The sequence below is a fragment of the Cibotium barometz genome, chromosome 30 (assembly GCF_041138505.1).
Source record: "Cibotium barometz isolate CiBa-2024 chromosome 30, ASM4113850v1, whole genome shotgun sequence".
NCBI classification, from domain to species: domain Eukaryota; kingdom Viridiplantae; phylum Streptophyta; class Polypodiopsida; order Cyatheales; family Cibotiaceae; genus Cibotium; species Cibotium barometz.
The window spans coordinates 34452693-34473303 of NC_141075.1; the positions used below are offsets into that span (position 1 = coordinate 34452693).

At 45.3% G+C, this 20611-nt stretch overlaps 1 protein-coding gene across 2 annotated transcripts in view; it reads left to right on the forward strand.

The window, feature by feature from the left end:
• Positions 1–20611, forward strand: part of CRY3 (cryptochrome 3) — a 59751-nt gene that overhangs the window by 37625 nt on the left and 1515 nt on the right. Inside the window, exons 3-11 of one of the 2 annotated variants that reach the window (XM_086824153.1) lie at positions 12566–12705; positions 13191–13421; positions 13497–13640; positions 13856–13933; positions 15425–15541; positions 15649–15695; positions 15773–15849; positions 15954–16032; positions 16139–16208. In XM_086824153.1, coding sequence (XP_086680279.1) covers positions 12566–12705; positions 13191–13421; positions 13497–13640; positions 13856–13933; positions 15425–15541; positions 15649–15695; positions 15773–15849; positions 15954–16032; positions 16139–16208 — 983 coding nt within the window. The remainder of the gene's footprint in view (positions 1–12565; positions 12706–13190; positions 13422–13496; positions 13641–13855; positions 13934–15424; positions 15542–15648; positions 15696–15772; positions 15850–15953; positions 16033–16138; positions 16209–20611) is intronic. The other variant, XM_086824154.1, reaches the window with a different exon arrangement.

The window sequence follows — 20611 nt, forward strand, 5'->3', positions numbered from 1 at the left end:
CGCCCTGACTGCCGTTTCAGATCCAGAAAGAAGTCATGGGATGGAGTCATGTGCCTGGAAGCACCACTGTCAAGAATCCATTCCCGGGTATCCTTCGCGGTGAAGCCAACTGCCTCCTCGCTCGAAGATGATGAAGCATTGGAGTCCACCATCTCTAAGTGCACAAATGCCGGAGTCTTTGCAGCTGAGGCTGAGGAATCAGCACTCTTCTCTGTCCGCTTAGGGCACTTCCTCCAATAGTGGCCTTTCTCGCCACAATCATTACAAGATCTTTCGGCCTTCAGCTTCTCTCGTTCTGAATCAGGCTTCTTCTCAAAAGACTTCTCCGGTGAAGCCTTCCCTTTGCCCTTGTTGTTATTCCGGCCTTTCGACCGTTGGCCAGTTAAGGCCTCCGAACCTCCGCTGTGAGGAGGGTTCGTTAAACGTTCCTCCTGATCCAAGACCATTGGCACAAGCTCTTCCCAGGTAATGGTGCTGAGCCTGCCACTCGTAATCAACGAGGAATAGAAAGCAGAATACTGAGCAGGCAAGTGGGACAGCAAAGTGATGACCATGTCTTCAGATGATATCTCTTTCCCAGCTTGTAGGACTTCCTGCTGAAGGGCCTACAGCTTGTTAATGTGTTCCCGCATTGTCGAGGACTTTGCAGGGTTTATAACCCGCATCTGCACTTCCAAGGAGATCCGTTTCATGGGTGATACCCTGTTATACAAAGAAGCCAAGTGCTCCCATATGCCTCTCGCCAGCGTCATGTGCTTTACATGATTGATCACTTGTGGTGTGCAGTTGAGGAAAATAAATGACCGGACCCTGGCGTTGACACGATCCCACATGTGTGCTTGTGCCTCTCGGTCCTTCCTCGTTGACAGTAACTCCCCTTCCTCTACTTCCGGCCGTGGAACCCCGATGATAAAATCAGCAAGGTCATATGACTCCAGCACAGACTCCATCATGACCTTCCAGATGCCGTAATTGGTGTCACGATTGTGACGTATTTATGTATCAGATTCTCTCTTCATTACTGATTCCTGTTGCAGATGCAAAGAGTAACCAACCAAGGGAACCCCTACCCTCGACTGGTTGCGACTCTTTGCCAAAGGATGTACCTCTTCATCGAATAGCCACATCCCTTCGACGAATGGTTGTATCCCTTGATGAATGGTTGTGCCTCTACATCGAATAGACACATCCCTTAGCCTAAAGTTGTATCCTTTCGTCTAAGGTCATGTCCTTTCATCAAAGGACATGCCTCTTCAAATGTGTCTCTTCATCTCTTATATAAGAGACCTATTGTACTCAGTTTAATACAACAAGTCAATTCAATCTTATCTCAAGTGTTCTCCTGAAGGTTCTTGTTCTAAGTTAATTACTTAGGTAGTAATTAGTACACAATATGAAGGATTAACAACATAATCCTCACAGTGGTATTAGAGCAAATTTTTTCCTACCCGTGGGTTGTGAAGCCCTCACTCTCTCCGCGGCACTCCCTCATCCACCTCTCCTCTCGGTGTTGTATGGAAGAAGCAGAGCGATGGTGGACTTGGTGTAAATCCTTGCTCAAAGTGATGTAAACAAGAACAAAAGGTCTCACACCCAAACACACGCATTGTGTATAGCAGAGAGGGACCCCCTGTTGTATTTTCGGACTACCCTCCCTCCCTGCTGACCGGTGGTGTTCGGCGTTCGCAACATGGCGGGAACTGCCCCTTTCGCTGCTGAATATGGACCCCCCCTCTCTTCGCCTTGTTCGCTGCCAGCGTGCGCCCTTGCTTGCTGGGAGCAGTTGCCGGTCGTGAGCCTCGTTGATACATCCAGCGACTGCCGCCTCTTCACATTGCTGGTGGCACACCGTTCGAAGCGACACACCCTTCAATCGGCGATCTAGCCCTTCGAAGCGTCACCTTTACACATCCAGTCGGCGACGGCCTTCGAAGCGTCAACCTTCAAAAAACAATACACAACATTTAATACGTGCATTGCCATGTGGGTTAAAAAAAAAAAACAACACAAAAACTCACCGGGTGCGCTGGGCGTGCGTTGGGAATTCGCCGGTGTGAACCGCCACCTTGGGCGATTTGGAAACCACCACCCGTCCCCCCCCCCCCCCCCCCTCCCCCCCCCCCCCGCGACTGTCAAGATGCCGCCTTGTTCTTGTTCGCCTCCCTCTTCCCAGCGATTAGGCGCCCTTCCCCCTGGCTGTTCGTGGGTTTTCCTGGCTTTGCCCACACCGCATACTCTGTGCGCTCTCGCCCTCTACGTGCATGCTTCATGGACAACTTTCTGGAGGAACCCGACATGCACATCTCTTACCTGAGTTACATCGACGAGATCCCCGAGGCTCTTCTTCCCGAACACAGCCCTCCTCGTGCCCTCACTCCGGAATCAGTGCCACTTCCCGCCGATGTTGGGTGGATTCCAAGTCTTCCGGCCTCTCCTATCCCAACATCCTCGGCCTCTCAGGTGTACCGCATACATGTCAGCAGCCCGCATGTGACCGAACCCGACACTTGGGCGATTTGGACTATTTTCCTCACCTGCGAGCCACTGCATCTTACTCATTTCGAGTATTTTCTGTCACGGTACCCGCAGTTGGCACACTTTCTTCCAGAGTGCAGTGTGGATGGCCTCCGCAATATCTCCTCCACGCGCCCTCATGTGACATTTTACTGCGAGATCTTCGTCCTCGACTATACTCCATTATCTCCGGTGCCCAGTTCTTTGGCGGAAGCCGATGCAGTAACCTCCGAGGACGATCCCGAGGAACTGAAAGACCCCAACTTCGAGTACGAGGCTCTTGTTACTGCCTCTCCAGCAGTTGTTCCTTCCATCCTACACTTCGGGTGGACCTTTCCTGCTTCACCACAGTACTCTCTTTGAGTTTTCCGGATGTCGACTTCGCACGACAACGTGCCACCCGCCGATCCTCAGATGGAGGCCTTGGAGATGACTACTCTTCAACAACAGATGGAGGACTTGCAAAAGGCCTTTTTCGACGGTATGGCATCAATGAGATCACAAATGGACGACATGCAACAACGGCACCAACATCAACGCGAGGGATCCAGGAAGTCACAGCGAGCGCGTCGTTCGCGTTCTCCAACATCATCATCATCATTCTCGGTGGGCCAGCAGGACGATGCCTTAATTCCTCCCGATCCGACTGCCGAGGTAGACAATGTTGAACTTAAACTTTTATATAAATTAATGACCACAGCACAAACACAAAAGATGGACATCAAGTTACTTGAGCCCTACAATGGCCGCCGCGATAAGCGGTTAATCGATCACCGGCTCTACAAGATGGAGGTTTATTTCTCAAATACTGAATTGCCCGAAAATAAAAAGGTGGCATTGGCCAGTACCCTCTTGAAAGATACCGCCTTCCTTTGGTGGCAACGCAGGATTTCAAATGGCAAGTCTACTCCAACGTGGGATAAATTCCGGCGTGCTCTTCGCAAGGCTTTTGAGCTTGCAAATGCGAACTTTCATGCCAGGTCTTCTCTCCGCCGCCTGAGTCAAACTGGCTCCGTGGCCAAGTACATCTCAGAGTTTAAGAAACTGGCTCTGGAGATAGAGACACTCAGCCCCTCTGACCAGCTTCACAGCTTCATTGACGGGCTTGAACCCACGATCCAAGACGAAGTCCATAAGTGCAATCCTGCCACCTTGGATTAAGCAATCTCGTATGTCGAGCGCATTAGTGATTACCGGCGTCCTCCCAGGAACTTCTCCTCCGGCGCCCGTTCTTACTAGCGGAATCGATCCAATGGGACTAGCCAACCCCAGCGTCCTAATTCTGGACAACCCAACTCTCGGCGACCATATTCTGGACAACAGTCCTTCCGGCCCCGCTTTTCCGGGCAAGCTTCCGCGTCAAATGCAGGATCCTCTCAGACCGAATCCTCTGGCAGCAGAAACCGAGATCGGTCTCGATAGGACCGTCGCAGCAATGATTGGCACAACTTCAAGCGAGAAACCTCTTTAGGACAGCAAACCTCTTCATCAACTGCCACTTCATCCCAACCTAGTCGCCCAGCCTCTGCATAATTTGTTCTGGCGATCACCGGTGGTATGAATGTCCTCAGCGTCCTAAACCCTCCAACACTCGGCGCAATTCTCAGGTGGACAGTTGTCACCATGCTGATCATGACCCGCCTCCCGTGAAAGACAAGAACAAACAGATAGCTTGTTCTGTTCCCGTTTCTGAGTTTGTCAGTACCCTGATGCTTAATGGCCAAAGTATCAACCCTCTTCCGGTGAATCTTTCCAAACAGGTCCTTAGTCTTCTGGGCTTCATTGGCGACCATCCCATCAATGTGCTGGTGGACAATGTCTATTCCACTAATTTTGTGGGCACTTCTTTGGTTCACAAGCTTCGCCTACAGACCCGACATTTTGTGGATGCTTTTCAAGTGGAGCTTGCTGATGGTTCCTTCCTTAATTGTAACCAAAACGTGCAACAGCTCCAGTTCCAGATTCAAGATTACCAAGATCACCTGAATTTTTCAGTGATGCCGTTGTCACATTATGACATGATATTGGGACAATCTTGGTTGTATCGATATGATCCGGTGATCAGCTTTCGTTCTCATTCAATCCAGTTATATCATGATGGTCGAGAGCTGGAACTTCATGGCCTTCAGTGCCAAACCCATCACTGTTGTTTCTGCCCTGCAAGTCAAACGCCTCGTCCGCAAACGTGACTGTACAACATCCCTGGTCATGTTACGAGAGATTGAAGCAGAAATCAGTGAGCAATCTCAAGCCTCGTCATCAACAACTGCTTACTTGGAGCAACCCTTCTTCAGGCCTTTTCAGGATTTGTTTCCGAATGATCTTCTGATGACATTGCCTCCTCGTCGTCCTGTGGATCACCCGATTGATCTTATCCCAGGTCAACCTCCTCCAACCCGAGCTCCATACCGTGTTTCTTACTCTGAATCTCAGGAGATACAAAAGCAATTGCAGGAGTTGTTGGACAAAGGTCACATCCGTCCGAGCAAGTCCCTTCGGAGCCCCGGTTCTGCTTGTCAAAAAGAAGGATGGATCAATGCGGCTTTGCATTGATTACCGTGCTCTCAACAAGTTGACAATCAAGAACCCTTTGCCCCGCATCGATGAGTTGTTCGACCAACTGCTTGGTGCTAAGGTGTTTTCCAAGATTGATTTGAAGTCCGGCTATCATCAAATTCGTATCCGTAATGGTGATGAATACAAGACGGCCTTTTTGACAAAATATGGCCATTATGAATTCTTGGTTATACCTTTTGGGTTAACCAATGCCCTGGCCACTTTCATGACCCTGATGAATGAAATTTTTGGGCCGTACTTGGACAAGCTTGTGATCGTTTATCTCGATGATATTCTGGTTTTTAGCTGATCTATGGTCGATCACAAAGAACATTTATAGATTGTCTTTGAAGTACTACGCACCAATGTACTGTACATCAACAAAAAGAAGAGCGAATTTTTCAAGAACCATGTGGAATATCTTGGTCACATCATTTCTGCTAATGGGATTGCAGTAGATCCTAAGAAGATTCAGGCGATTGTGGATTGGCCTTTGCCTCTCACCATTTCAGATGTTCGATCTTTCTTGAGACTTGCTAACTTTTATCACAACAAGGTGCATAGATTTTCAGAGATTGCTGCCCCTTTGACAGAACTGACAAAGCTGGACAAACTTCAGTGGTCTTCGGAAGCTGAGCAATCCTTCAATGATCTCAAGCATGCCTTGACGACAACCCCGGTCTTGGCCATTACAGATCCCACTCAGCCCTTTGATGTAATGACAGATGCCTCAGATCGTGCTTCTGGTGGAGTTTTGATGCAGAATGATCGTGTCATTGCTTTTGACAACAGAAAGTTTTTAGCCATTCAAAGTCGGTATCTTGTGTATGATAAGGAGTTTTTGGCAATCGTGCATGCTTATCGAACTTGGAGACATTATCTTCTTGGAGCAGATTCAGTTGTACGTACAGATCATCAATCTCTGACGTACATTTTCACTTAGCCTGTTATGAACTCTCGACAAGGCAGATGGGTTAAATTCTTGGCTAATTTCCACATGATTATTCAGTATGTTCCTGGTCTTTAGAATGTGGTTGCAGATGCCTTAAGCTGCATGCCTCGAGCCATTAATTTTGCCATCACAGATGTGCAAATGGAAATCCCTGCTTGTTTCAAAAATGAATATTTGACGGATAGAGATTTTGGAGATGCGTTCCGTGCTCTTAAATCTTCTAATCCCAGTCCTGCAGAAATGAACATGTTTGCAGCCTACATTATCATGGATGAGTTGCTGTTCTTTTCTGAGCGCATTTGTGTGCCTCACAATACTTCATTGCGGAAGATTCTTATTCAAGAGCATCATGAAGTTCCTTATGCTGCTCACCCTGGTATCAACAACACATATCGGCTTTTGTCTGCTACATACTTCTGGCCTCAGATGCAGCAAAATGTTATCAAATTTGTCAAAGCTTGTCATTCATGTCAAACAATGAAAGCCTCTCGACAACTTCCTCAAGGGTTACTTCAACCGTTGCCAGTTCCCAATGAGAGATGGGAAAGTATCAGTATGGATTTTATCACCACCTTGCCTCGTTCATCCAAAGGCAATGCTCAGATTCTTGTGGTGGTTGATCGATTTTCCAAAATGGCGCATTTCATTCCTTGCAAGAAAGCTGCTTGAGCCCGAGATGTGGTGTCATTGTTCGTGCAACATGTCTTCAAATTGCATGGTTTGCCAAAGACCATCATCTCTGACAGAGATCCAAAGTTCACTGGACATTTTTGGACGTCTTTGTTCAAGTCTCTTGGTACGAATTTGTTGTTCAGTTAAGCCTATCATCCTCAAACAGATGGACAGACTGAAAGAGTCAATCAAATTTTGGAAGAAATGATTCGACATTACATTCAATTCCGTTTGGCATCATGGGAAGATTATTTACCACTCGTGGAATTTGCTTATAATAATTCCCATCATTCAGCAATTGGATTAACTCCATTTCAAGCAGCATATGGGCATACTCCTCTTGTGCCTACAAACTTTGTTTTACAACACAAAGTGGCGTTGGCAGATCAGTTGGTTCAGGAGATGCAAGATGTGCTTGTGCAAGTTCGAGATAAATTGATCCATGTGCAACAAAAATATCAAAAACAGGCCAACAAGCATCGTCGACATGCAGATTTTCAAGAAGGAGATTTGGTTTTGTTATGTGGCACCTCACCGCTACAAAACAGTGAAGTCAGTTTTTCCAAAGTTGCGACCTCGCTTCTATTGGCCTTTCAAGATTCTTAAGAAAAATTCAGTTGTCAGTTACAAGTTGGAACTTCCACCTTCTTGGGGAAAGATTCATCCGACTTTTCACATTTCTTGGCTCAAACAGTATGTTCAAGGAGATTCGCCTGTTCCAGACTTATCTTCATATGTACCAGAAATTGAAGATGACCATATTATCCTTGTTCCAGAAGTAATACTTGACGTACGAGAGAAGGAAACAAGAAGAAAGTTGACTACAGAATTTCTTGTGAAGTGGATGGACTTGGATGAGTCTGATTCCACTTGGCAAACAGATGAAGAAATGCAGCAGTACCATAACCTTCTTCAGGAGTTCTTTGACAAACGGATGTCTATCATTTGATACATGGGTTTTTTTTTAAATGGGAGGGAATGTCACGATTGTGACGTATTTATGTATCAGATTCTCTCTTCATTACTGATTCCTGTTGCAGATGCAAAGAGTAACCAACCAAGGGAACCCCTACCCTCGACTGGTTGCGACTCTTCGCCAAAGGATGTACCTCTTCATCGAATAGCCACACCCTTCGATGAATGGTTGTATCCCTTGATGAATGGTTGTGCCTCTACATCGAATAGACACATCCCTTAGCTTGAAGTTGTATCCTTTCGTCTAAGGTCATGTCCTTTCATCAAAGGACATGCCTCTTCAAATGTGTCTCTTCATCTCTTATATAAGAGACCTATTGTACTCAGTTTAATACAACAAGTCAATTCAGTCTTATCTCAAGTGTTCTCCTGAAGGTTCTTGTTCTAAGTTAATTACTTAAGTAGTAATTAGTACACAATATGAAGGATTAACAACATAATCCTCACAATTGGACCCGTCGAACTGACGATCCACTGGGAACGTGGGGAGAGTCGGAATCTTCACGTGCTTCTCAGCCATCTCTAGTAAATCTGCCATCGCGGGGAGTAAACTGAAAGGGTGGGTGGGTGGGGAAAAAAAATATGTAAAACCTGCAAGTGGCTGGCCAGCACCTTTAGCCTGCCTTTCTCTTGCACCTTCTCTTCCCAAACAGTCCAAAACAGTCCACCAATCAGCAACCTAACGATCCCCCTCTTGCTCAGAAAAACTCCCAAGATCTATCACGAGCCTAGGGCTCTGATACCATGTCAGAATATGGAGCGGAAATGATAACCAAACTTGGGTTGACAAGAGCAAGTAGAATGCAGAAAATAGACAGCACAAGAAACACAGAGAGATAGGTGTGTAAACTCTTCTCTATACACAAGATCCCGCAAAAGACTGAATGATGAAATGGTGGGGGCATAGGGCCTATTTATATGCCCCATGTGAGCAGTCGGCCAGCACTGGTAACCCTCCACGACTGCATGAGCAGTCGGCCAGCAATAAATGAAGCGATCAAATCCATGTGACCACACACTACAGTCCGGTCAGCAGCAATAGAATACAACGGAGAACAACTTGTACAGTTGTCTTCAATTGGTGTGGATCAAGCAACAACAGGCAGCAGCCAGCAAGTGCTGGGTACCAGGAGTAGATGGTGGCAGCCAGTAAGCAACGGCCAAGCTCATACACGAGGTACATCGGAGATGTGTGTAGATGAAGTGTTTGATGTAATTCAGTGTTCAATCCGGAGTAGAAGGAACCCACCAGGACCAAACAGGGGAGTATTAACTAGATCAAATCCATGTGACCACACACTACAGTCCGGTCAGCGGCAATAGAATACAACGGAGAACAACTTGTACAGTTGTCTTCAATTGGTGTGGATCAAGCAACAACAGGCAGCAGCCAGCAAGTGCTGGGTACCAGGAGTAGATGGTGGCAGGCAGTAAGCAATGGCCAAAAGACAGAGCTGTCCAACAGTTCAAGTGACACAGCCAAGCAAGGGGTAACGCCGGCAGCAACTAGCGCACAAGTGATATCAGCCAGGCGCTCACGTATGGTGGCCAGGTGGTGCACAGTAGATCGGTGGCGGTGCTATCAGACAAGAACGGGCGGCAGTGTTGGTGATGACGACCAACAGGCAACTCCAATAGACACAGGCAACGCACGGATGGCTGCACTAGTTCAGACAACAACGGTGCTCCAGATGCAAGTGGCGCTGATAGGCGGCCAGGCGGTGGAACAACTACGTGTTGCAGGTGCTAGCTTAGGTGCTAGCTGCTGGCGGCGGCTCAGGCGGCCGAGGCTGGCCAAGTACAAGCAAACAATGGCCGGTAGAGGTGGTGAACAGCGGCACTGGCTGGCGCAGATAGTACAGAGGGGCAGTGGCGCTGGCGACTATACAGTATGTTAGACATCATCATCTCCTTGTTGCTGGCTTCTTGTTTGGTGTCCTATTTTAGCCTCTAGGGCTGACCATGTTAGCTAGAGGGGCTGATCACCCCTCACTTATTTTACCCATATTTATTCCCCATTTTATGGAGTCTTGGGCACTTTTTCCCTAGTCGTGAGCTGGTCGGCTGCCTACATCTGGGCATATATATAGTCGGTCCCTCTCTCCATTATTTTCATTGCTTAGCATTGTTTGATGCAGTCCCTTGTTAGAAGTCATCTCCTGTCTACTATTATACACCAGGGCCTTTGTTGTGGGTGTGCCCGCCCTTACGAGGTGTTTTATCATTTTTCCTCACTCCCCGTATTTTTTCCCTATTTTTCCCCATTTTCTAGTGGTGTGGAGGGATGCCAGAGGTTGGCAGGAGCACCTAGTAGCTGGCCGACTGTCCCATCAGCAAGTGTGGAGTGTTTATGCCGACTTGCTGTATGCAGTCAGGGTAGTTAATACTCCCCTGTTTGGTCTTGGTGGGTTGCTTCTACTCCGGATTGAACACTGAATTACATCAAACACTTCATCTACACACATCTCCTATGTACCTCGAGTACGAGCTTGGAGTTTATTTGGGACTTGGACTCGGACCTGGATTTGGATATTGGATTTGGTACTAGCCCGGTGAGAGATTCTTGTGGGTCATCCCCGTGGTATGCTCGACATTAGAGATCTCGTGCCTCAACATCAACTCCAACTTGGATTTCTATGTCGACATATTTGTTTGATTTTGTTCATTGGTTGTATTGATCTTGGCTTGATAAGCCCGTGTATTGCTCCTAAATAAATTCCTGAAAGGGGATGGGGCTTGTTCCCTGCTTAGTGTGTGTGTCCTGTGCAAAGTTCCCTAAATTCTTCTCTCCCTCTCTCTATCTTCTCTAAATTGGTGGAATCTGTCACGGCATGCCCCGCTGGGCTTACAAGAGGTGTGGATGCAGTTGTAGTGGTAGCTACAATGGAGGTAGAGGTCTTGGAGGCTTGGGTAGCCTTCCACGTAGTACAATCCGTCTTACCATGCCCCACGGTGTGGCAGAAGCAAAATTGGTTCTTGCCCTTGTACCGCATTTTCTCTTTCCAACAGTAATGCTCTCCTTGTCCTTTTCTTCTTATGCTTGAATTCCCTATCTTTCTTGCCTCGTAAGTGCTCTGGGAATCTTTCTTTGTATCATTGCTATTGTGAGCTCCCTTCCCCGATTGGGATGATGACTACTAGGTGGTGGATGCTTTCCGCTATAAATAATAGGGGTGCCTCTTTTAAAAGAGTTATAAGGTATTATGCCTTCATGCCTGCCCCCACTACACACCACACCCACACACCCCCCCCCCCCTTCTTCCCCCTGTACCACCTGTTGCCCTGTGCACACAGCGCCAAGACTACCCTCCCATGCCTACACAGGGGAACACCACTAGTGCAGCAAAACATGCTAAATATAACACAACACCGGCCAAAAAAAGTTAGGGTTAGGGTTTCAGGGTTCCTGGGACAAAATACCCCCACTCGCACATGTGCATCTCTCTCTCTCTCTCTCTCTCTCTCTCTCTCTTTTCACAAAATCCACCAAGTTCTTTCATGCAACCCCAACAAAAAGCACTTTACTAGATTTGCAAATCAAACACGAACATGGTGACCGAGAGATACCTGGACAAGGTGACTGTTAACAGCACATGCATAACACGCAAGCCTTGCAGAGTTTCCCACTTTCATGATCAGGTTCCCTCCATAAGATCACCTGATACACAAGCTAAACAGGTTAGATATAGAAGGGTGTATGCAAACTCACCTCCCAATTGTAGATTCCATCTAGACTCTCCCCGAAGCCAGGGGCTAAGGTTCCACTCCCACAGGCCAAGCCAGTCAGTCAGCCCTGGCGTCCCATACCACCAAAGTCTGTCTATCCTAAGGGACCCTTGGCCATATCCATGGTAGTAGTATGGTCTAGGCACAGACCAACTGTCAAAGTGAGACAGTGTCCCAACACAATAACCCATAAGTCACTAACATAGTGACTACGGCCGCTATAAATAACCGTCTAGTCATAAATAGCTAGGATTATCAATAATAATGAACCCTAGCCACGTGTGTAAGGTGCCTGCAGGGCCTTCCCCCTAATAGGGCTCCCCAACCTTGCCTAGATTAGGACCTAATCTCGAGGATTAGCGTTAGGTATATAATAGTGAACAAGTTCTTTGATATTTTCCAAGAACCAAGGTTCTGTGGTTGGAGAGTTAACAAATACTTGGAGGACTCAGAAGGCTTCGTGTCAAAGGAACTTATCATAAGAGGAATAACCAAAGGTTGAAGAGCAGCAAAAAGGATTTGCAATCAGATTAAATTATGTTTTAAAGTAAAAGTGCTTGATTGCAAGTTTCCATCAAGTTAAAAAACTAAGAAAATTTGTGAAGATGTGCTTAGGTTGCGAGGGCCCGACAGGCATTTGGAAAGCTATGCCAATTGGGAAGTTTCATATTACCTCAGGACAGACCATGGCTGACTCAGAGCTCCGCGATTAGTTCAACTATTTGTAGAGAAGTTATTTAGTCTATGCAGACTCGTCGTGGAAAACAGTAACCGCGACACACTTAGTTCACGGTTCTTTTGAATGCTCAATTAGTGACGTTAACCCTTCATTTGTGCCACTAATTTTATTAGCCTAGCCTCATGACAAACAATGTAGTGGACAATCTGTCAACATTAATACCTTTGATGTAGATAATACTAGTCTTGACCTGCAATTGTCTTTAAGAATCGTGAATGAAAGGAAGTCTCTGTCAAGTAATTTTAGCAAGTAGACGACAGCCCTTCGCATACTGAACTGTTCTTGTGATAGTGAGAACTCGTTCGCAAATGCATAAGTATATTAATTCACATATTTATGTGCACATGTGTGCATGCACAGTTCCTGCAGATTTCTTGTATGTGCATGCTAAACAGTGCCCCCATGCCAATCACTATCGTTCTGTTTTGCAGAGCTGCGCGCTCAGTATATGTTGGAGGGTCTAGCTGATCTGCGGAGCAATTTGCAGAAAAAAGGCGTAGATCTATATGTAGAGTTTGGGAAGCCTGAAAAAATTCTACCAAGGCTTGCTGCATCAACTGCAGCACATACAGTTATAGCCTCTCCCTGCATCCTTCTCTGTGTGGTTTGTGAAGTGATGGTATGAAATTGTCTTGAATGCTTGATGCGCCCATATGTAACATAGAATAATAAAGGGTGGTGTAGCACATATGCGCATGCAGTGGTTACACCACATATGCTCATGCAATGGTGAAGCTGATGCTCACACACTCACACGCTGAAAAAAAACATGTGGAACCTTTTATTAGTAAAGAAGAAGAAGACAAGACCCGCATATGTGGGAAATAACTGTAGGAGAAGATAGATAGAGAGATTGTATCAAGGTCTTCTGAGGCGCCTATGAGACCTTATTAGAAGTATTACAAATATTTTTCAGAGTGAGAGAAGTATCGAAGAGAAGTTGAAGTAAGAGTTAAAGTTGAGTGACGGCATTAACCTTTGGAAAGTGCATTGCCTTTAATTTAAAGGTTTAAAAAATATTTTTTTGGAACACTGAAGGGGTTTATCCTTCTGCAGATTTTTGCCCACAAGGAAACCTGTAGCGAAGAATTGATGGTCGAGAGGCTTGTACGGAAAAATCTTGAAAAAGTCAACATTTCCTCAACTGAATCTTCAGGTGGAACATCAAAAAGTGCAAAAAGGCAGTTCCCACAATTGGAGCTTGTTTGGGGTAGCACAATGTACCACTTAGATGATTTACCATTTACTGCTACTCAGCTTCCAGATGTCTACACTCAGTTTAGGAAGGTAAGGATGGCCTACTTTATCCACCTGGAAATGAACTCCGACCCTCTTTTTTATTTATTTTTTGCATGTGAATAGGCAGTGGAGTCTCGTTCCACAGTCCGGTCATGCTTCAAGATCCCTCCTTCACTTGCTCCTCCACCCAAGAACTTAATAGATGGTGAGCTCAAATGGGGAAGCATCCCAACCCTTAATCAGCTCGGGCTTCAGGCCCGAGATCAGGTATGTTCTTGTGTTTCACCACCAGCATTGACCTTTTCATCCTCCCAAGGATTATACCTGACAGAAGGTCGTGTCTCGAAAGTACATAGTTGTATGTTGAAAAACGTAGTAATAAGTATGCAGGCATTGCACCTTTTGCCATTCTTTTGTTGAAACTTGATGGTTGCATTTATTGTGCTACATGTATGAGGTGGATATGTTGTGCTTTTGAATAGAGTGCTCTTGGGGTGATGAAGTTTGTTGGAGGGGAGACAACAGCTCTTCATCGGCTTTATGACTACTTTTGGGAAAAGGTTTAGCTTACTGCAAAAATTGTGTACTTTTGAAGTAGCCATCATTCAAAAATTTTTTTTTTCATGACTTCTAATGTTGTGTTTTTTCGACTTATAATTAAGAAGTAAACCAACTCTTACTTGAACATGTTTGGAGACTGGAGCTTTGACAAATGAGCATGTAGGTTCTCCTTGACCTTCTACTTGGCTTCACCAAGAGTATCAAGGCTACTTTTTGCGTTAAGATCCACACTGTCATTGTGAGATTGTCTAAAAGGGATGTCCTCAGGGTCTGTTACGAGGGAGATGACTTTTTTCTGATGGGAAGGGGGGTTGGGGGGGAGGGGATGTATGGATCGATACAGTCCCATCTTCTTTCCAATCCCTCCCCTCTCCTCTCCTCTCCTCCCCTCCCTCCCCCTCCCTCTCCTTATGGATCGATGCAATCCCATCTTCTTTCCAATCCCTACCCTCTCCCTACCTCCTTCCCCGTCCCTTTCCAATCCCTACCTCCCTCCCCTCTCCCTTCCAGTCCCTCCCTCCCTTCTTCATCTCTTTGGCCTTGCCCTTGCTGAGCTGTGAAATCTCCCTCTTGCTTCTCATTTTTTCTGCATTGCTCGATCTTCCGCTTTGTCCCACCATGCAAATCCTTGTCTTTGTGTATGCGCTTCCCACTGCTTTTTGTGCCAACTGCTCAGGCTTCACAGGGCACCACTGCTGTCGCTTGCTCCAAGCCTGCTACCTCCTCTTCTCACTCGATCTATCTTCCTCTAACCAATCAGCCCCGGACTTTCCCTCTGCCCTTATGAATCCATGGACAATGGTCAAAGCAAGATCATACGTTACAACTGCAATGTGTGGCCAGGGTCATCATGCATGGAATAACATTTGGAGGAGGTGAGGCGCAAGTTCTCCTATCCATGCCTTCTTGCCGACAAGTACTGGTTTATTGGTGGCTCATAGAAGTTGAGGATTGACGTAACCATTCTGCTTTTTGCATGGTGTCTGTGAAGTGATGCACCTGCATGCATCACCTTGCTTGAGTGGATCAAAGGAGGCAAGGTTTGTATAGTAAGAGAGCAGTCTAGGAGGGACAGGATGTGACCTGTTTTTGGCAATTTCGACCACAGAGCTGGGGCGTGGTGTCTCATGGGTAAGCTCCCAGTCTGAGCAAGGTGTCCGGCAACATTTTGAAGAAGGGAAACTTTATAGGCAGAGTTTAGAATCTCTTTTTGGCCTTTGAAGTTAAGCGTAGTCCGCATAGATGATAGGGTTTTACTCTGGAGACTCTAATATCTCCACCTTAGCATCCGCGAGGACCATGTTTGACATGAGCTTGTGGTAGGCTGAAAAAAAATAATCTTCTTTTCCTGGGGAAATTCTACAGTGAACTGGTCTTTGTTTGTATAATGATGACACAGAAGCATGCATTGTACGAGGTGCAAATTTCTTTTCTTTTTGGAGTATTTGCAGCAGTAAGCTAACATGGAAGGTTTTGGGTTGTATGTACAGGACCAGTTACGGGTTTACAAGGAAACACGAAATGGTATGTTGGGTGCAGACTATTCCACAAAATTCTCTCCTTGGCTTGCTTTTGGTTTTATTTCTCCCCGATATATATACGAGGAGGTATGCATTGTCATTGCATAGTGGATTTGATTACACTAGAATGTGTGGCGTGGGATGGAGCACTTAAATATAATGATATTCCATGTGGCTCCTTGTGCAATGAACAGGTCAAGCGGTATGAGAAGGAAAGAATATCCAATGATTCCACATATTGGTAAATGTCAACTGGGGTTTTTTTCCTTAATTACCATGCCAGGATCATTGGTTTATATGTAACCCTTTTTGTTGCAGGGTGTTATTTGAGCTTATTTGGAGGGATTATTTCCGCTTTGTCTCTATAAAATACGGAAATGCGATTTTTCACTTGGGTGAGTAGCTACTTTATCTGTGATAAAGTTTTATACATATGCTGGATATATAGTGTTTTTCTGAAACTTTTTTCCATAACTGAGAATGATTACTCTATGGTTAGAGGGTCCAAGGAGATTGAAAGGAATGAGATGGAGCCAGAATAAAGAATTGTTTGAATGTTGGAGAACAGGCACAACGGGGTAAAGCTACAACCTTAAGAGAAAATTATCACTTATGTCTTTACGAATACTCTGTAAGAATATCTCTCTTGTTAGATTTTTGAGATGTGGATTTGGCTGAATATAGTTATCCTCTCATTGATGCAAACATGAAGGAGCTCTTGGCTACAGGATTTATGTCAAATAGGGGAAGACAGGTATGGTGATTGGAAATAACTGTTAGGTCAACTTTTGGTTGTTTGTGGAGCCTTTACTACTTCTATTTCTGGCATTGCTGCAGTTTTGAGGGTTTCTACATGGGATCTGCATATTGCAAGTCCTTGTTTGCCTTAGTCCAATCTGGTTTCTGCTAGTTAAAGTTGGAACATGGCATGCGCATGTGACCCTTCTACCGAACAAATTCTTTATTTGATTATATGCTTGGTTAAGCATATGTTTGCATTGAAAGTTTATTCTTAGGGATTTATTGAGCCCGAGGTCTTGGTGCACTAGCAAAACCCCTCCCCAACTCCCCAACATCAACACGTCCCTTACCCCTTTTTTTTTTTTTTTGGTCTCAGAGCTTCCTCCTTCCCTCGGCACGGTTTGCCTGTTTCTTCCTGGTACTCCCTAGGTGCATGCTGTTTGTCAAGAGGTAGTAACGTGTGTCCTCTATTTTTTCGGCTTTTAGAGTACTCCATGGAAGAAATTTCTCTCCTCAACTGAGGCTAAATTCAGCTGCCATTTTCAAAAGTTGACCTTCAGCTCCTTTCCATAATGGAGGAGGCCACAATTTTGTGCTGCAAGTTCGTCAGTAGCAGAACCTTCGAGACCTTTTGCAAGCTGCCCTGATTGGTGAGCAGGGTTGCATAGGAGACATTCAATTCTGTGGCAAAGAGTACATCTGGATCGGCAGCCTTTCTTGCAAAGAAGATCATGCTGTTGAGCCTCGTAGCTAGACGGGGCGTTCATGTCTACTTGAGACACGGCTTCTCTCTGGACTTGTACCCATTAGCTGGGTCTACCGGTTTCCAAGTCACGGTTTGCTTCCCAAGTCTCCTCAAGGAATATCTTGAGTTTCTCTTAGTGATTGGGTGCTCAATCCGCCAAGTTCTTGAGACCCCTTGTATGGTAGCAACGATTTTTGCCTAGGCGTAGCAGCCGGACTGCCTACCTTTAAAGTGCTCATTGCTGTTGGAAAAAGGGGGGTGAGCCATGGTAGCTTGAAGGTGAAGGCAGCCATGGCTAGTGAGTAGCAGTCAGCGAGAGAGAATACAATGCTCAAGAGAGAGAGAGTGTAGAACATGACTCAATGATGTGATTGTTGTGTGTATTACTTCAAACAACATAGTCGCATGGGACGCGAAATGGGGACAGGGAACGGGGACGGAAAAGATTGAGAATGGCCATTCCCTGTGACTATAGAGTGACATGGGACGGGAATGGGAACGAGAAAATGCTGCCATCCCCAACATTCCCGAGTCTAAAAATGCCCATTCCCTGTGACTATGTCAAACAAGTACATTGTTTTTATAGCTTTAGTGACATCACTGCTTAGGTCAAGCTATCATATAATATCTAGATATTATGCTTGAGTCCTTAAGAGTGTGTTCACACACATACAAGAGCCCTTTGTAAGAGGCTGTTCACACACAAATCTATTGTACTTTGATAAGGCTTGTATTTCAACACCCGCCTTAAGCGTTATCCTAGTACACACTTTATCTGGATAAATCTATGCCTATGACATAGTTTCTCTAGAAGTTGTCTGGTTCAGTCCTGGGGTATGGTTGCTGATATCATAGCCATTTGGTTGTAGACCTTTAAAAGGCCCAAGAGTCTTCATACTCTGCAAAGTTTGCATCTTCTTTCTAGGTTTCGTTTTCTTCCTTTGTGACATTAGCCTCTGCTTTCTTGTGAAAACAATTCTTCTCATTGTGGTTGTTTTTCCCACAATGTTTGCAAGAGTTCTTCCTGTAGAAGCAATCCTTCTCTACATGGTTATTTCTACCACAAATAGAACACTTTTTATTCGAGAAGTTCTTCTTTGTGAAGAAGGATCTATCCCCTTCCGCTTTGTTCTTCATCTTCTTCTCCTCTTCCTTGAAGGAGGTTATGACTCCTTCGGTGAGATTGGGTAGGTTCTTCAATGTGGTGATGAGGTTTCCGTAGAGGTCATTTGGCATTTATTTGATTAGAACAACTATGGCCACCACTTCAGCTTTGAGAGCAGCAAAGTTGGTTCATGAAGGACTTCATTTTGTTCACACGAGCATCAAAGCTCTCATGTGGTTGCAAGATAAGTCCATAGAACTCTATCTGTAATAAACTTTAGAGTTTTTACCTTGATGTAGCACTTCATAGGGCTCTTTGGATGTCAGGAGATTTGCTACATGATGGATAAAATTGTTAGAGGCTAAGGGCTACTAGGCCAAAGGCTCTTTGATTCCTCAGTTTCCAAGCCTTTCTGGCTGCGTGCATCTTATCGTCACCCTCGATAAAAGGCCAAAGACCACCTCTCGTGAGGCTGAATTTCAGTTTTGTCTGCCATGTGTGAAAGTTTTCTGCATCAAACTTCTAAATGAGCATATGGGAAGCCATATTTGGCAAAATGACGGAAGTTCTTAACAAAATATGGAATCCAATATTAGTGTCTAGTCCCTTACAAAGAATGCCCAAAAATTAGGGTTTCTAGAAGTAGGGTTTCTAGAATTAGGGTATCAGAGTATAAGGGTTTTGAATAATGATGCTATAGAAAGCTATAGCAACATCTTAATGCAAGGAATGCACCCTCAATTTTTGAAAGTTGATGGGGGATTTAAGTTTAATGCCCTGATTTATCTAGGTCTGTAAAATTTTTGAAAAGCCCCAGATTTACTTTCCTAGTGTAGAGATGTTGATTTTTGCTCGTTGATTCTTCCTTTTTTCTCGAAATGTGGGCTGACATGGTGTTTTGTCTTTGTTGTTGTTCGCTGTTCTGGGCTTTGAGCCTGGCCTCCACGTTCTTGCTATGCTCAGCCACCTTGTTCTTCTTACACGCAAGCTTGGCTAACCCGTTTGTAGGGCTGAAAGTGCAGCATGTGCAGGGTAGCGCACCCGTGGCTTCTTAAGCAAGTCAAAGGCGGCAGTAGTTCTTGTCTTGTTGGGCAGCCGTGTCAGCTCACGCGCTCCACGAGGCAAAGAGAGCAGACAGTAGCCGCGGGCTATGTAGATCTCTTGGAATGGGCGAGGTGAGGGCCTATAGCACAGGGTGTGCGAGAAAAGGAGCGCCAGCTAGGTGAGAGCATTAGAAGAAGGGTCTAATACCAGATGTTGGAAAAAGGGGTGAGCGATGGTGGCTTGAAGGTGAAGGCAGCCATGGCTAGTGAGCAGCAGTTAGGGAGAGTAATAGAGAGAGAATACAATACTCAAGAGAGTGTAGAATCACTTCAAACAAGTATATTGTTTTTATAGCTTTAGAAGCATAGGATGTGACATCACTGCTTAGGTCAAGCTATCATATAATATCTAGGTGTTATGCTTAGTCCTTAAGAGTCCTAAAGAGTGTGTTCACACACACAAATACAAGAGCCCTTTATAAGAGGCTGTTCACACACAAATCTATGGTACTTTGATAAGGCTTGTATTTCAGCAATTGCCTCCCTGGTGAACCTACCTCTACCTCCAACAGCAAGAAGTAGTAGGTAGAAGAAAAAGCAAACATAGCCCATGATGAATGGGATTTCTAGCCACATTATCATTATGGGGGGAATAATAATGATTAATGTGGGAATAAGCAGGTGCCAGGTGGTTGTGTAAACTGGCACTTAATAACTTAGTATTCTAGGGTTTAAATAAAGTGGTTCCAGTGTGTGTGAACAAGCGCTAGTGTGTACGTTGATTTATGTGTGGGAACAGCCCCTTAGAAGGATCTTATGTAAGCAACAATGTGTAAAGGTGACACCTCTTAGGGACACTTGGCATCATGCCTTGACATGTGGCATGTGTGGTGGCAGCATATGCACACACCTTGTATAAGGGGGTCTCTCCTATACAAAATACCATTATTATAATGCAAGGTATGCCTGATCTTTTCATCCAATTTTGTGCCCCTTGTTTAATCATATTGTGATTAATCCCTAATCCCATCTTGTTAATCAAGTGCTAATCGTTTTTTAATCTCCATACGGGCCTAGCAGTTTGTAGATGGTTGAGGAAGGTTTGGCACACTCCCAAGCTTGTGTGGACCGATATGTGTTACAATTTATACAAGGGGTGAGTGGGCTTTATCCCAAGACCCTCGATGCTAGGGTTCTGGGGCCAAACTGGTGCTTGGACTGTTCCAAATGGGCCAGAATGCTTTGCTGGGAACAAAAGCCTTACATGACGTTCATAATTGGACGCAATGTGGACGTGGAACAGCTATATCGACCCAATGACATGGTGACTGTTGAGGACTCATATGAACAAAAAGTGGTTTACAGAGGCTATATAGAGAGTCAGGTTCCAGCCCATCCACTTATGAGTTATCCGCTTTTATTGTCTACTTCACTATAGCTTCCTCTAGCATACAGCTTGCTGCTCCTGTCTCAGCAGTTCCATATTAGCCATCAAAGTTCCTTCATTGAAACACATGGGTGTG